The following is a 13,496-nucleotide window of genomic DNA, read 5'->3' as shown; positions in this document are numbered from 1 at the left end:
GTACGAGGTGAATTGCTATTTCTGGACATTGTACATTTCGAGTAAAATAATTTTTCGTCGCGTGTAGAGTCAAGTCAGTCGAGTTGATGAAGTTTTTTCTTGCCGTAGTTGACAGCTGGGCTGTTGTAGTTTCTCCTCGTGTCGGTGCCTTGTCGATAGCCTTTGCTTGTGCGGCATTTCAACGGGTTTTGTTGTACTATGTCGCATGAGAATTTTGAATTTTGAGTAAAAGAAGAAGTAATGGACGAATTGTTGGCTTCCCCATGTGCACTCCACTTCAGGCGCGGTATAGTCATGGACTTGTTGGATAGAAATGTGGAGAGGCCAGCTGCAGTCCACCAATAGAAAAAATAACAAAAATGGTGCAGTATAGGATGCCTATTGACGCTATTTTACTTTCATGTCCAGAATTCCATACACTGAAATTTAGGCCAAAAAATGGCCTGTCAAAAACGTCCTGCTATCAAGTCTCTTGGATCACAGCATGAGCAATTGTCACATATTTGGAAAGATGAAGGATTAGGCCGTACAATAAATACAAAGATAAGAAAAATGTAAAACACACAGCCATTTTCATGTCCAGAAATTGCTATTCACCTCGTACTGTTGTCCTGCGAACCTTGTATTCACCTTGTGTTCGCGTCATGCGTGTTGTGTTCGCTGTGTCACTATAACAGCCTGCTCAAGTTGTCGCTGCTGATGCATTACTACAGCCACCGCCAACTATGCCGCAGCGCTCAGATCTGTGCTTAGACAAGGTGAGTCCGTGAAATATCTTGATGGGGAGAGAGAGAGAGTGGGTGCGCGTGCTTGTGTGCGTGCGTGCGTGTGTGTGTGTGTTTGGGTTACACTTTGTGCTAGACATTTTCCCAAGCAGGTTTCATGTTGAATGCAATGCATGTGCCTAGTCTGCAACTAACTTCTTGGCCTATCTCCTGGTGTGTATCTGTGCTAACACAGACTGCCGTCAAGTGCACTGGTCTGTCTGATGGTGAGGTCATTACTCTCCCACTACAGTCAGTCTATCAGCGTGCCATGCTGTCTCTGGAGGTGAGCCTTGCCTTGCGTGTTGGTGATACTGTGTTGCTATGTGGGTGCGGGTGTGTCATGGCATCCTTGCTGTGTGTGTCTAATGCGAATGTGCAACACGACTCGCTGGTGTTGTCTAGCATCTCACCTGTTTGCCATTCCATACATATGCATGGCAGTGTTGACTTCGTTTCTACATGTACTTGCAAGTACTTGAAGTACAGTGTACAGTGTACAGTGGGAAGGTTGGCTGCTTGCACTGTAGGAGCTCGCGCTGCTTCCCGCTAACTTGACACATGATGTGAGCTCCCACGCTGGGAGCATTCATCTATAAGGGTTTCCGACATCGCTACCCACTACTTCGTTGTGTCAAAATTGCACATTAAATGCGGGGGGGGGGGTATGGTGGGGTGGGGGGGGGGGGGTGTAGGCTTAATTATGGTCATGCTGTGTTTATTTGGCCCATATTACCAAGAGTCCATGAATTCCAAGTGTATTTACCTCTACACATGGGCCTGGCACGGAGCGCTACCCGCATCACAGGGCCACACATTGGAGAATCAGCCGGGCCAGCACATCATGATTGATTGCCAACGGTTTCCAACTTCCATATACGTTTTGTCAGAGACTTTAGACGATGTGCCACTTGTGATGCTTCGCCTACAGGCTTTTTGTTAACACCTGACATCGTTGTGCATAAACCATAGGCATAGGAAATTTCGAATCCAGTCAGCTTGATCGTCATTTAGCTACGTAACGAAGGCAGTCCGCTGTGCACAGCCTCCCTAGCTCGGACATCAGAGTTGCCTACTCTTGGGGGAGGTTGTGGAATATTGATACATGTATAACTGGTAGTGTACACATGCTACCATGCACGATAGCCTAGTGATAGTAGTGTGCATGATAGCCTAGTGTGCATGATAGCCTAGTGTGCATGATAGCCTAGTGTGCATGAAGTGGATGCTGTATAGATTAGATACCCTCGATTGGCCTCCACAATAGCGCTGGACAACGAGTGCCCTACCACTGTGATTATTGTCTTTCTGACTAATGTTTCATTGCTATTGCTGCTTCTGCTGCTGCTGGTCTGTTGCTACTGCTGTGTGTAGGTTGCCGGCAGTCTGGACTTCGCAGAGTGCCGGCCGTCCGTGTTTGCTGCATCGCTCTCAGCCTGCGTCATGACGGAGAACAACCAACACCAGGTCGTCAAGCCGGGTGATGAGCGTCCGTGGCAGGGCCTGGTTGCTGAAGTCAAGAAGCAAGCGACGACAAGCGCCGATGGCAATGCTGCTGCAGACCATTCCAAGATGGAGGTGGTGGAGGATACTAAGCCGACCAGCACATCTGGCAAGAGAGCCTGGGCGAATAGCATTGCAATTGAGCCGCTTCGGGAAGCTCTGGCACGGGTAGGTGCAGCAGACATACGATGTACAAGTTGTCAAGGACACACCATGAATAACACTGTTGTCTTCGCAATGCACAGTTTTGTCCTACGCTGTAGAGCTTCTTGAGTATGGACATCGTGCAGAGTTGACTTCTAGGTGGCTGTATCTAGTCTTTCTACCATGTTTTTGAATTATTCATTCACTGTGTGTGTGTGTGTGTGTGTGTGTGCGTGCGTGTGTGTCCGAGTGTGTGTGTGTGTGTGTGTGTGTGTTGGTGTGTGTGTGTTGGTGTGTGTGTGTGTGTGTGTTGGTGTGTGTGCGCGCGCGCGCGCCTGTGTATATTGTCAAACTACAGCGTGGATTTCACCAGCAGGTTTTCAAAACCACGCCCAATGGCTATCTACTTACTTTGGTGAGTTTCTCCCTTTCTGTTGCTGTCTGGATTGTTTTCACTTTGGTATTTACTGGTTAAACAAATGCTTACACAGTAGGGCTACTGGGTTAATTCTCTGCTCACTCACTGCTCAATGCCCAAAGGGCAGAGAGCTTTCTTAGAAAAAAAGGTGGAATGCTTGCTAGCGTGCTGGCAGCAATAAAGCCTTGTTCCACCGTATTGGCAAAAAATGCGTAAGTGTGAGTGGAGAGAGAGGTGTGGGGTTCAGGCGAATCTAATTTCTTGCGTTCAGCCTCGAACGTAAGGTATTTTCCTAATGAGTACAGCCTAGCACAACACATGTTGAGAATGGATCACCATGAAAGTAGGGGCTTTAAATTTAAAGCCTGTGACAGCTGCACGGTTTGGAGATGAAAATTATGAAACCGAGCTTCTGTTACTGGTACCTTTTCATCTCTGCATCTATGTTGTCCATGTTGTCCATGTTGTCTATGTTGTCCATGTTGTCCATGTTGTCTATGTTGTCTATGCTGTCTATGTTGTCTATGCTGTCTATGTTGTCCAGTTACAAGATCAGCACGATATTGCTACAGTAACTCTGGAGGACGGTGCCACACATGTCACCAACCTGGACGCTTCCAGCGATGCTCCATTGGCAGTAATCCACGAGGCACTTTGTGAGCAGATTCGTATGTTCTAGCTAGCTTTTGGACTTTGTAGTGTCTGTTTTGAGAAATTGTTGCTGTGCCCCTTCTTATAACAAACTCACAACTCATGCCTCAGTGTATATTTTTGTAAAACACGATTTTATTTGAGTACCTTCATTAATGTACATAGTAAATGTCGGTCACCTGAAATCTTATCCAGCTCTTCTCACGTATGGCGTGGAAGGGACTACTAGCTACATAATAATGAGTGTGGTGGAACAGTGGGTTTTAGCGTTGAGATGGCTTTACATGTACGAAGACCTGAAATTTCTAGTGAATGAATTGTTGATGTATGAAGAACTGAAATTTCTAGTGAATGAATTGTTGACATTGGAATTTCAGGTAGTGTGCAGTTGCTAGAATAGTGTGGAATGGTCAGGAATAATAGTCTTCTTGCTTATTATTACAGAGTGTCTGAATGGAAATAGTACTTAGCAGTAGCTATCTTATTGCTTATGCCGCCAGGGTTTTGACTGGAAGAGGCCCTATCATTGGCAGCTGGAAAAAACCGCTGACTCCTGTTATGCTGACATCATAACTAGTGTCCGCCTGAAGGCCGTCTATGGTGTGGCTGAAACTTGTTCCAGGCACAGGTTCCCTGGCCACTTCCTGTCCGCCCGATGATACTATTACTGTCCATTCGCTAATGCCGGGGATCGCTGGGAAATTGACATCAAATGATCTGCTTCTTACGGCGCTAATACTCACTACAGTCACCAAACAGGGGAGAAGAGAGACAGAGAAAATTGACAATTAATACAGGATGTCGTTTACTCAATGTTGCGCTCAGTATGTTCGTGAAACGGAAAAAACTGTTCGTAACCGTTTTGAAGAGCATTGTAGAGAGGCAAGGGCCCAGGCAGTGGAGTGGACACCATGGGGAGAACATGACGCACATCACCACCCACATCACACCGACGTCGCAGTACCCGTCACCAACGCTTCAATTCCCGCCACCCAATCATCCCTTGTCAATCGTCGTATCCGTTACGCTATGTTTATTCGTGATAGGCGTCCATTTGTGAACAGGGACTGTGGCTGGTGGCTTCTGGACAAGGTGTGAAAGGTTGTATGATTGAACAGTGCTTGGTCTGACTGTAGGTGTTGTGTTGTCCCTACATGTGCAAGCCTGTTTGTATCCGTGCTTGGTCCGCAGGCTGGATTCTACACATGTACATGTAATTCTGTTGGCATTACGTGTCGTAACTGTGTGTAGACAAATGTATCACTCTGTCCACTGAGAGTACTCTCCAGGCGCTTTTAAATTATCGGTATATTAGAAGTATAACTTACTTGGTCCAACTTATTAAAAATGCGCACTTCGTTTCCGAAGCCTACCAAACAAATTCCAATAATCTCAGGACGGAATAAACTTCCCAGCTACCTAACAGTGTCCTTCAGTTGTCGATTCGTGATATTGAGGTAGGAATGGCTCAAACTCAAAAGGAGGCAGCGCCTCAAACTCCTAGGCGACTCGTGTATTTCGCGTTCAAATTTTGTCGTCAGAGGATTCCTGTTGCTTCACCCGCATCACTGAGAAGGCCTGGTGCTGATATCAAGACTCCAATGCGATGGAGAATTGTCACAGAGTACCAGAAACTCCTGGGCGATCGTTCTCGATTCCCTCCTGGCGAATAGAAATCGCTGCAGTCGCTGTTTCCTGGGCAGAATTTCAGCAAACGCACCATCCAGAAACTCGCGCAGCAGCAGCAGCGCGTCGTCCAGTATACTGATGTTTCTCGCAGTCGTCCAGGATGTGGGGGCCGACAAATCAAGATCGCAGAAGAGATCGCCGAGAAGCTGATCGAAATAAACAGCCACCCCTGGAGTCACCTCTCACGCGAGAAACCGGCTGGAAAACTGAAACAAACAAAGAGCGGATACGGTGCGTGGATGGTACGGAGTTCTCGGAGCCGCGAGACGTCGCCACTACATCAAGCCTATGCGATCGGAAGCTCCGTCTCGTCTCCAGTGACAGTGCACCAGTGCAATAGTGGCGCACACGGTCGGACTGTATGACACAGACTGTCAGTACGCGGAACACGGTGATGAGAAGTGATTTTTTCGGTGCGTGGTGGTCTACCTGTTCGCCTCATTTGAAGGTATTGTGGGAACGTCGGGCGAAAACTCCTACAGCTACCATTCTGGCAGTTGCAATGCACGGGCAAGAGGCGAAGCCGATCGTCGAAATCGGGCCTATTGATTGAACACGTCAAGGAACTGCTTGAAGGAGACAAAAAAACTGTCGATGTTTTGCAGGGTGACGCACTTGCAGATGCGCCCAGAGACACCAGCAGCGATGAAAACTAGAAGGTCAGCCCAAGAGACGATACAGTAGTTATCTATCTAACGTCCCTTGGCTGATTTTTTAGTTCTGGTGCTCATATGTGCGAATGCTTGAGTTTTGAAGTGAAGCGCACATTTTAATAAGTTAGACCAAGTAGCAGAAAAAGTCAAATGTCTTATCTAGGAACATGCTTCTAAACTTCTAATCAACAAAATGCTTCTAAGTCCCCCATATGCCCTACTCACATGTCCCTTGACGTGGCGGTGGTTGTGTTGGCGGCGGTTGTGGTGTGGCGTCTGGACAACATAAGCAGTGCACACATATGCCCCACACACATCGGCCTTGAAAATATCCGCTTGGTAGGTGGTCACAGGGATTTAACAATAACAATACGACTGACTAGCACACGCTGATCATACGGTTGCGCTCGGTGAAATCCAACCCAAAGTGCAAACCTGGCACCCTGGACCAGTTCCGATTACAGTAAAACCTGGTTTAAGCGACTACCTCACGGTGCAAGCAACAGCGGTCATTAAAGCCAGGTGGTCTTTAGAACCAGGTCCCACAGTGTCTGTGTAGAACTGTTGGTGCATGGAAAGATGGTCGTTAAGAGCAGGTGGTGGCTAAACCCAGAGGTCACTTACACCAGGTTTTACTGTACATCATTGTATTTGTACACAAGTACGTACGTGCAGCCTCTTCCAGGCGACTCGACGTCAAGGGGCGTGCAAGTTGAGGCGCTAAATATGCACTCCAGGTCGGATTTCACCAAGCACAGCTGTACATGTACTTAAAGTATGTGATAAAAATCGAGGAAAGGAGATAATTCAAGGTTGTACCAGTAACAGTTCAGTCAGTCCAAACATACCTGTTACTATTGCCTGGTAGCGAGCGATCGCACGCCCATTGCCCGTTCTCACTGAAAGCACATGTGTTCCAGGTGAAAGTTTGCTGAAATCGAAAGCATAACTCCTGGTGGATGAATCTAGTGTATCGATGACACCATCACGATCGCTGTGAATCTGCCAGCCTCCCTGACCAGCAGCTGCAGCTGGTAGTTGAAGAACTTGACCACTGCGGAGTGGCGTAGGGTTAATTGCTGCAGTGCAAAGATAAACAATACTTTGTCTAAGTAAGAAGGTAGAGATAATTGCCGAGCACCACAGCACAATCCCCAGAAAGAGAACCGCTGCAAGACAATCATATTCCAAGAAGATGCCCCATCATACCCTTCACCATCAATGGGCACATAAAACCACATAGCTCCAGCACAATCAGGGACCCATCAACAACTCGTATCTTCTTGACCTGCAAGAGCATGCGGTTTATACAATCATGTCTATAACTAAACAACCTGCACTCATATCAAAGTCGAAACCACCTTTCACTAGAGAAGTTGCCCTGTACATGCGAATAAAGGTTTCTCGTTTTGGGGCGTTCACTGCAATCTTACCAACTTCTTGCCCAGTCACAAAAGGAAAGGTTGGGACAGTGACACGGCCATTAGCTGCTGATATGTCCACAGTGTATCGAGTCCCAGACTGTAAACCAGTAAAGGCAACACTTCCAGCGCCTACTGCAACTCTTTTCTCTTCGAAAAGCTGACCATTGGATGATACTCTGATCACCCAGGTGTTTACTCCTTGCACTGTTGCGAGTCGGACATTTGCAGAGGAACTTGTGATGTCAGCTACTTGAACTGAGCAAAACAGAAAACATAGAAGTCGCATGTTTCAAACATCTGTTCAGAATCACTGCGGCGCAAGTTGACCTGGCAATATCATGCTCATGCTTTTGTAGACTTATGGACTCACTGAATCATTAGTGAGATGCCATGTTTTGAAATATAAGGCGATAGTTTGCCAAAGTCACAGGTGTATGTGTTGGTAGATCCATCCAGTGTATAAATGACACTATCACGATCATTGCGAACCTCCCTGGCCATCTTGCGCTTGGGTCGGTCCCAATGGTAAGCACGCCCTACAGGATGATCTCTATCACTACAAAAGCTACTAGGAGACAGTCATGGATACTCATTCTTTTGGCCTGTGAAATCATATTCTAATGCCATGATAAGTTACTCAACGGCACGAATATGTTCGGGTATCTTTCGAACTCCGTTGCATGACATCGCCAGGTTTCTACGACTTCTCCCCGGGTGTAATGCACACGTGGAGAACTCATCCCACACAGAGCCTAGTGGCTAATAACGAGCCCACCACCTGCAGTGTAATATCTGTATGTTCATGCACGAGCAGTGCACGTCGTTGTGAGGCAAAGCTTTCTTTTATTCCCGTATTATCCGGAGTATAACTTCAGCCGCACTGGAGCATAAAGCGAGCCCAATTTTTTTGTCATGAATAAGACATCTTCCCTGATCACCGTTAATTTTGACCGAATTCTTCTCGATAGTATAGCACAGCGCAGATGGCAAACTCTCGCGGTAGGACAGAAGATGAAAATAACACATTGCTGACAGAATTATGACTGGAATGCATCTGTGGACATATACATGTGGTTGCAAATTTAAATTGCATCGAGTATATCAGCACACATCAAGCTTCTTGTCCGCAAAAATGTTTATAAGTTCTCCTTAAGTCCTACTCACATGTCGCTTGTTGTGGCGGCGGTTGTGGTGCGGCTTCTGGGCAACGTTAGCAGAGCACACATGCGCGCAAACAACAATCAGAAGCACTCACACACCCAACATGCGCCGGCCTTGAACATATCCACCTGGTAGGTGACTAAAGGATTTGAATAACAAAAAAATGTGACTGAATAGCACACGTCGATCATACATGTACTTCCAGTACGTGATTAAAAAAATCGAGGAAAGGAGATAACTCAAGGTTGTACCAGTAACAGTTCAGTCCGTCCAAACATACCTGTTACTATTGCCTGGTAGCGAGCGATCGCACGGCCATTGCCCGTTCTCACTGAAAGCACATGTGTTCCAGGTGAAAGTTTGCTGAAATCGAAAGCATAACTCCTTGTGGATGAATCTAGTGTATCGATGACACCATCACGATCGCTGTGAATCTGCCATCCTCCTTGACCAGCAGCTGCAGCTGGTAGTTGAAGAACTTGACCACTGCGGAGTGGCGTAGGGTTAATTGCTGCAGTGCAACGATAAACAGTACTTTGTCTAAGTAAGAAGGTAGAGATTATTGCCGAGCACCATAGCACAATCCCCAGAAAGAGAATCGCTGCAAGATAATCATGTTCCGAAAATATACAGTCATGTACCCTTCATGCCCTTCACCATCAATGGGCACAGAACATCACATAGCTCCAGCACAATCAGGGACCCATCAACAACTTGTACCTTCTTGACTTGCAAAGAGCATGCGGTTTATACAATCATGCATAAAACTAAACAGCCTGCACTCATATCAAAGTTGAAACCACCTTTCACTTTAGAAGTTGCCCAGTACATGCGAATAATGGTTTCTGTTATTGGTGCGTTCACTGGAATCTTACCAACTTCTTGCCCAGTCACAAAAGGAAAGGTTGGGACAGTGACACGGCCATTAGCTGCTGATATGTCCACAGTGTATCGAGTCCCAGACTGTAAACCAGTAAAGGCAACACTTCCAGCGCCTACTGCAACTCTTTTCTCTTCGAAAAGCTGACCATTGGATGATACTCTGATCACCCAGGTGTTTACTCCTTGCACTGTTGCGAGTCGGACATTTGCAGAGGAACTTGTGATGTCAGCTACTTGAACTGAGCAAAACAGAAAACATAGAAGTCGCATGTTTCAAACATCTGTTCAGAATCACTGCGGCGCAAGTTGACCTGGCAATATCATGCTCATGCTTTTGTAGACTTATGTACTCGTTGAATCATTAGTGAGATGACATGTTTCGAAATAACAGACGATAGTTTGCCAAAGCCACATCCAGTGTATAAATAACATCATCAGGATCATTGCGAACCTCCCTGGCCATCTTCCGCTTGGGTCAGTCCCAATGGTAAGCACACCTTGCAGGGTGGTCTCTATCCAGGGGCGTCGGAAGGTATTTTAGTGTGGTACGGTCAGCCATCTGAAGTACAATTTACTCGTGGGGGAGGGATGGCTGAGCCGAAAATTTTGGGAATTTAGAGCCCAAATCAGTGCATTTTATTGATTCACGGGGTACTTGGGGCAAATAGTGGTACGGTCAATACCGTAGTGACCGTACCGTGTGCAACGCCCCTGCTATCACTACAAAAGGTACTAGGTGGCACATCTATGGATGCTCATTCTTGTGGGCTGTCAAATCATGAATTATTATGCCACGAGCAGTACTCAGTCGAGAAAATATGTGCGGGTATCCTTGTGAACTCTGTTGTGCTACATTGTCAGGTTTATAACTTATAACTTCTCCCTGCCTGTAATGCACACGTGGAGAACTCCTCCCACATGAAGGCCAGTGGCTGATGATGAGTCTCCCCCCACCCCCTCCCTCTTATACTCTTATACTCCGGAAAACACTGTAAATAAATTGATGGGACACTGTGGGAGTTCTTCTCGATAGGATAGCACAGCGCAGATGGCAAACTCTCGCGGTAGGACAGAAGACGAAAATAAGTAAATAACACATTGTTGACAGATTTATGATTAAAACGCATCCATGGACACATACATGTACGCAAATTTAAATTGCACGGAGAAGTATAGCAGTAAACACACACACACACGCTTCTTGTCCGCAAAAATGTTTCCAAGTTCTCCTTAAGCCCTACTCACATGTCGCCTGTTGTGGCGGTGGTTGTGTTGGCGGCGGTTGTGGTACGGCTTCTGGGCAATGTTAACAGTGCACACATGTGCGCAAACAACAATCAGAAACACTCACATACCCAACAGTCACAGGCCTTAAACATATCTGCCTGGTAGGTGGTTAAAGGATTTGAATAACAAAAAAATGTGACTGAATAGCACACGTCGATCATACATGTACTTCCAGTACGTGATAAAAATGGAGGAAAGGAGATAATTCAAGGTTGTACCGGTAACAGTTCAGTCAGTCCAAACATACCTGTTACTATTGCCTGGTAGCGAGCGATCGCACGGCCATTGCCCGTTCTCACTGAAAGCACATGTGTTCCAGGTGAAAGTTTGCTGAAGTCAAAAGTATAACTACTGGTGGATGAATCTAGTGTATCGATGACACCATCACGATCGCTGTGAATCTGCCAGCCTCCCTGACCAGCAGCTGCAGCTGGTAGTTGAAGAACTTGACCACTGCGGAGTGGCGTAGGGTTAATTGCTGCAGTGCAAAGAGAAACGGTACCTTTGTCTAAGTAAGATTGTTGAGATTATTGCTGAGCAACACCACACAATCCCCAACAAGAGAATCGGTGCAAGATAATCATGTTCCGAAAATATACAGTCATGTACCCTTCATGCCCTTCACCATCAATGGGCACAGAAAATCACATAGCTCTAGCACAATCACTCATTCAGGGACCCATCAACAACTCGTACCTTCTTGACCTGCAAAGAGCATGCGCTTTATACAATCATGTCTATAACTAAACAACCTACACTAGTGACTTTACTCCCTCGCCCCCAGACGCTGATTTTGTGGAAACAAGTTTCTATACATCCGATGGGAGAATCTGACATCGCAGTGCTTTTCGGCGTGGCCAGGTCAAATTGTAGCATATCGCTTTGAGCGTATTGCTTTATCTGAGAAAGGAGATGTTCGTGCCCTTGAGACCCGAAGTCCCGTTTCCATACGACAAAATTTAGGAGCTCTGCGCTCAGCGCTTTTTCAGGGTATGAATTTCGGGTTGTTCTGGTCAGGTCGCAGCGTCGCGGACTATTCCATTGTCTTCAGCATCGAAAAACTACTGGCCATGTGAAATTACAAGGCGGTGCGAAGCTTTCGTCTTTCTCTACGAGCGAATTTGTTCTGCGCCAGCATACCAAAGTATGCAATTTCGTACATGCAGTTCGAGTGACGAGGCGTGTGCACTGTATGTACACTGTACTGCATGCACTGACTGTGCGGTCGTTCTCGATTCTCCCATCACTCCCATTCATTTCTGTTTCCAACGAAAGTCCAACTTGGCGCACTTCAAATCACTATAACTCAAGAATGGCTGGGCCAATTCGAATAATACTTGCAGATTTCCTATGTACTACGCCTGAGAGAATTGAATGAGACCAAAATCGAAGCGATCGGAGCAAGTTTTGGAAACTGGGTGCAGTCACTACCTACACTCATATCAAAGTCGAAACCACCTTTCACTTGAGAAGTTGCCTAATACATGCAAATAATGGTTTCTGCTATTGGTGTGTTCCTTGCAATCTTACCAACTTCTTGCCCAGTCACAAAAGGTAAGGCTGGGACAGTGACACGGCCATTAGCTGCTGATATGTCCACAGTGTATCGAGTCCCAGACTGTAAACCAGTAAAGGCAACACTTCCAGCGCCTACTGCAACTCTTTTCTCTTCGAAAAGCTGACCATTGGATGATACTCTGATCACCCAGGTGTTTACTCCTTGCACTGTTGCGAGTCGGACATTTGCAGAGGAACTTGTGATGTCAGCTACTTGAACTGAGCAAAACAGAAAACATAGAAGTCGCATGTTTCAAACATCTGTTCAGAATCACTGCAGTGCAAGTTGGCTTAGCAATTATTGATGATCATACCTATCATGCCTATTATGCCTATCATGCCTATGCTCTTTTAGCCGTATGCCCGGCTCACTTAGTAGATCATAGTCACCTCAAGGCTTATGGCTAAACCGGGCACTGTGTTTTTTCACGTTAATGAAAGGATTCTTTCCCTAGCTCTTCCCAACCCACTCAGTTTTAGGCACATGTACTTGCTACAAAACTCCACATAATGTATTGTTCCTTTAGAAGGAAGCTAGCAACCTTTACTGCTATCACTTACATGTGCCTTGTGGTGGTGGGACCTCCGCTGGTTCATCTAATCACGAGCATGAAACACACACAGGAGCACACCAATATAATAGTGAAATGAGTAGTAGGGGTTTGACATGATGACAAAAATAATCGGCTATTGGGTTTTAAGTTTGGTAAGAATGCCTACCTGTCAAAGGTACGGGGAAGTAAGCAATCACATGGCTGTTTCCAGTTTCAAGTGAGGTGACGTGTCTAGCAGGCAGTAGTTTGCCAAAGTCAAAAGTATAAGTACAGATAGACGGATCCGGTGTGTTGGTAACACCATTACGATCATTGTGAATCTGTAATGTGTGCATGGAGAACTCATCTCACACCAATGCTAGTGGCAAGTCATGAGTCCACTCATGCATAGGTTGGCATAACGTGACTTGAGGGTCACCGTTCACCAGTGTAGTGGGGACTGTAAACGTCAGGCGAAATAGCAAATCATCGTACATTTGAGACCAGCGGGAAGAAGATGACGACGTCCACTAATTTAGTATCTGTGCACACGAATATGCTGTCTGTGTGACTTTGTGTGTCAGCTATGACATCAAACCCTGTGGTTCCATGCCTACCGTGTAGGTCAGAACCATCCTGCAAAGTTTGAACGACGTAGGTAGAACGATCGCGCCGCGATCCATACCTTTTTTTCTGTTCGTAGTATACCTTCCACCATTGAAATTTCGAATTTCTTGCTGAGAGGGGTAGCTTGCAACCTCGATACGGCTTGTTCCAGGCATGCTGTGAAGCGAAACCCTGTTGAAGTAGTGGCGGGGATCTGCCCTGCA

General features: G+C 46.3%; 2 protein-coding genes across 13 annotated transcripts in view; one reads left to right on the top strand and one right to left on the bottom strand.

The window, feature by feature from the left end:
* LOC135817300 (integrator complex subunit 9-like) overlaps positions 1-3,955 on the top strand; it is a 22,084-nt gene extending 18,129 nt beyond the window's left edge. The window contains exons 20-24 of the mRNA XM_065330463.1: positions 678-758; positions 961-1,050; positions 2,139-2,435; positions 2,770-2,826; positions 3,374-3,955. Of these exons, the coding sequence (XP_065186535.1) occupies positions 678-758; positions 961-1,050; positions 2,139-2,435; positions 2,770-2,826; positions 3,374-3,508 (660 nt within the window). The 3' untranslated portion in view covers positions 3,509-3,955. The remainder of the gene's footprint in view (positions 1-677; positions 759-960; positions 1,051-2,138; positions 2,436-2,769; positions 2,827-3,373) is intronic.
* The window catches only part of LOC135817235 (uncharacterized), a 138,040-nt gene continuing 128,139 nt past the window's right edge, over positions 3,596-13,496 (bottom strand). For 11 of the 12 annotated variants that reach the window (XM_065330451.1, XM_065330429.1, XM_065330365.1 and 8 more), the window contains 11 exons: positions 12,695-12,730; positions 12,107-12,352; positions 10,824-11,054; positions 10,535-10,585; positions 9,283-9,528; positions 8,688-8,918; positions 8,411-8,446; positions 7,256-7,501; positions 6,671-6,901; positions 6,048-6,098; positions 3,596-4,222 (listed from right to left, as the gene is read on the bottom strand). In XM_065330451.1, coding sequence (XP_065186523.1) covers positions 3,969-4,222; positions 6,048-6,098; positions 6,671-6,901; positions 7,256-7,501; positions 8,411-8,446; positions 8,688-8,918; positions 9,283-9,528; positions 10,535-10,585; positions 10,824-11,054; positions 12,107-12,352; positions 12,695-12,730 — 1,859 coding nt within the window. In that variant the 3' untranslated portion in view covers positions 3,596-3,968. The remainder of the gene's footprint in view (positions 4,223-6,047; positions 6,099-6,670; positions 6,902-7,255; positions 7,502-8,410; positions 8,447-8,687; positions 8,919-9,282; positions 9,529-10,534; positions 10,586-10,823; positions 11,055-12,106; positions 12,353-12,694; positions 12,731-13,496) is intronic. The other variant, XM_065330415.1, reaches the window with a different exon arrangement.

Source organism: Sycon ciliatum, chromosome 1 (assembly GCF_964019385.1).
Source record: "Sycon ciliatum chromosome 1, ocSycCili1.1, whole genome shotgun sequence".
Classification (NCBI taxonomy): domain Eukaryota; kingdom Metazoa; phylum Porifera; class Calcarea; order Leucosolenida; family Sycettidae; genus Sycon; species Sycon ciliatum.
Note: the sequence above shows the minus strand (reverse complement) of the source record. Positions and strands in the feature narration are given on the sequence as shown.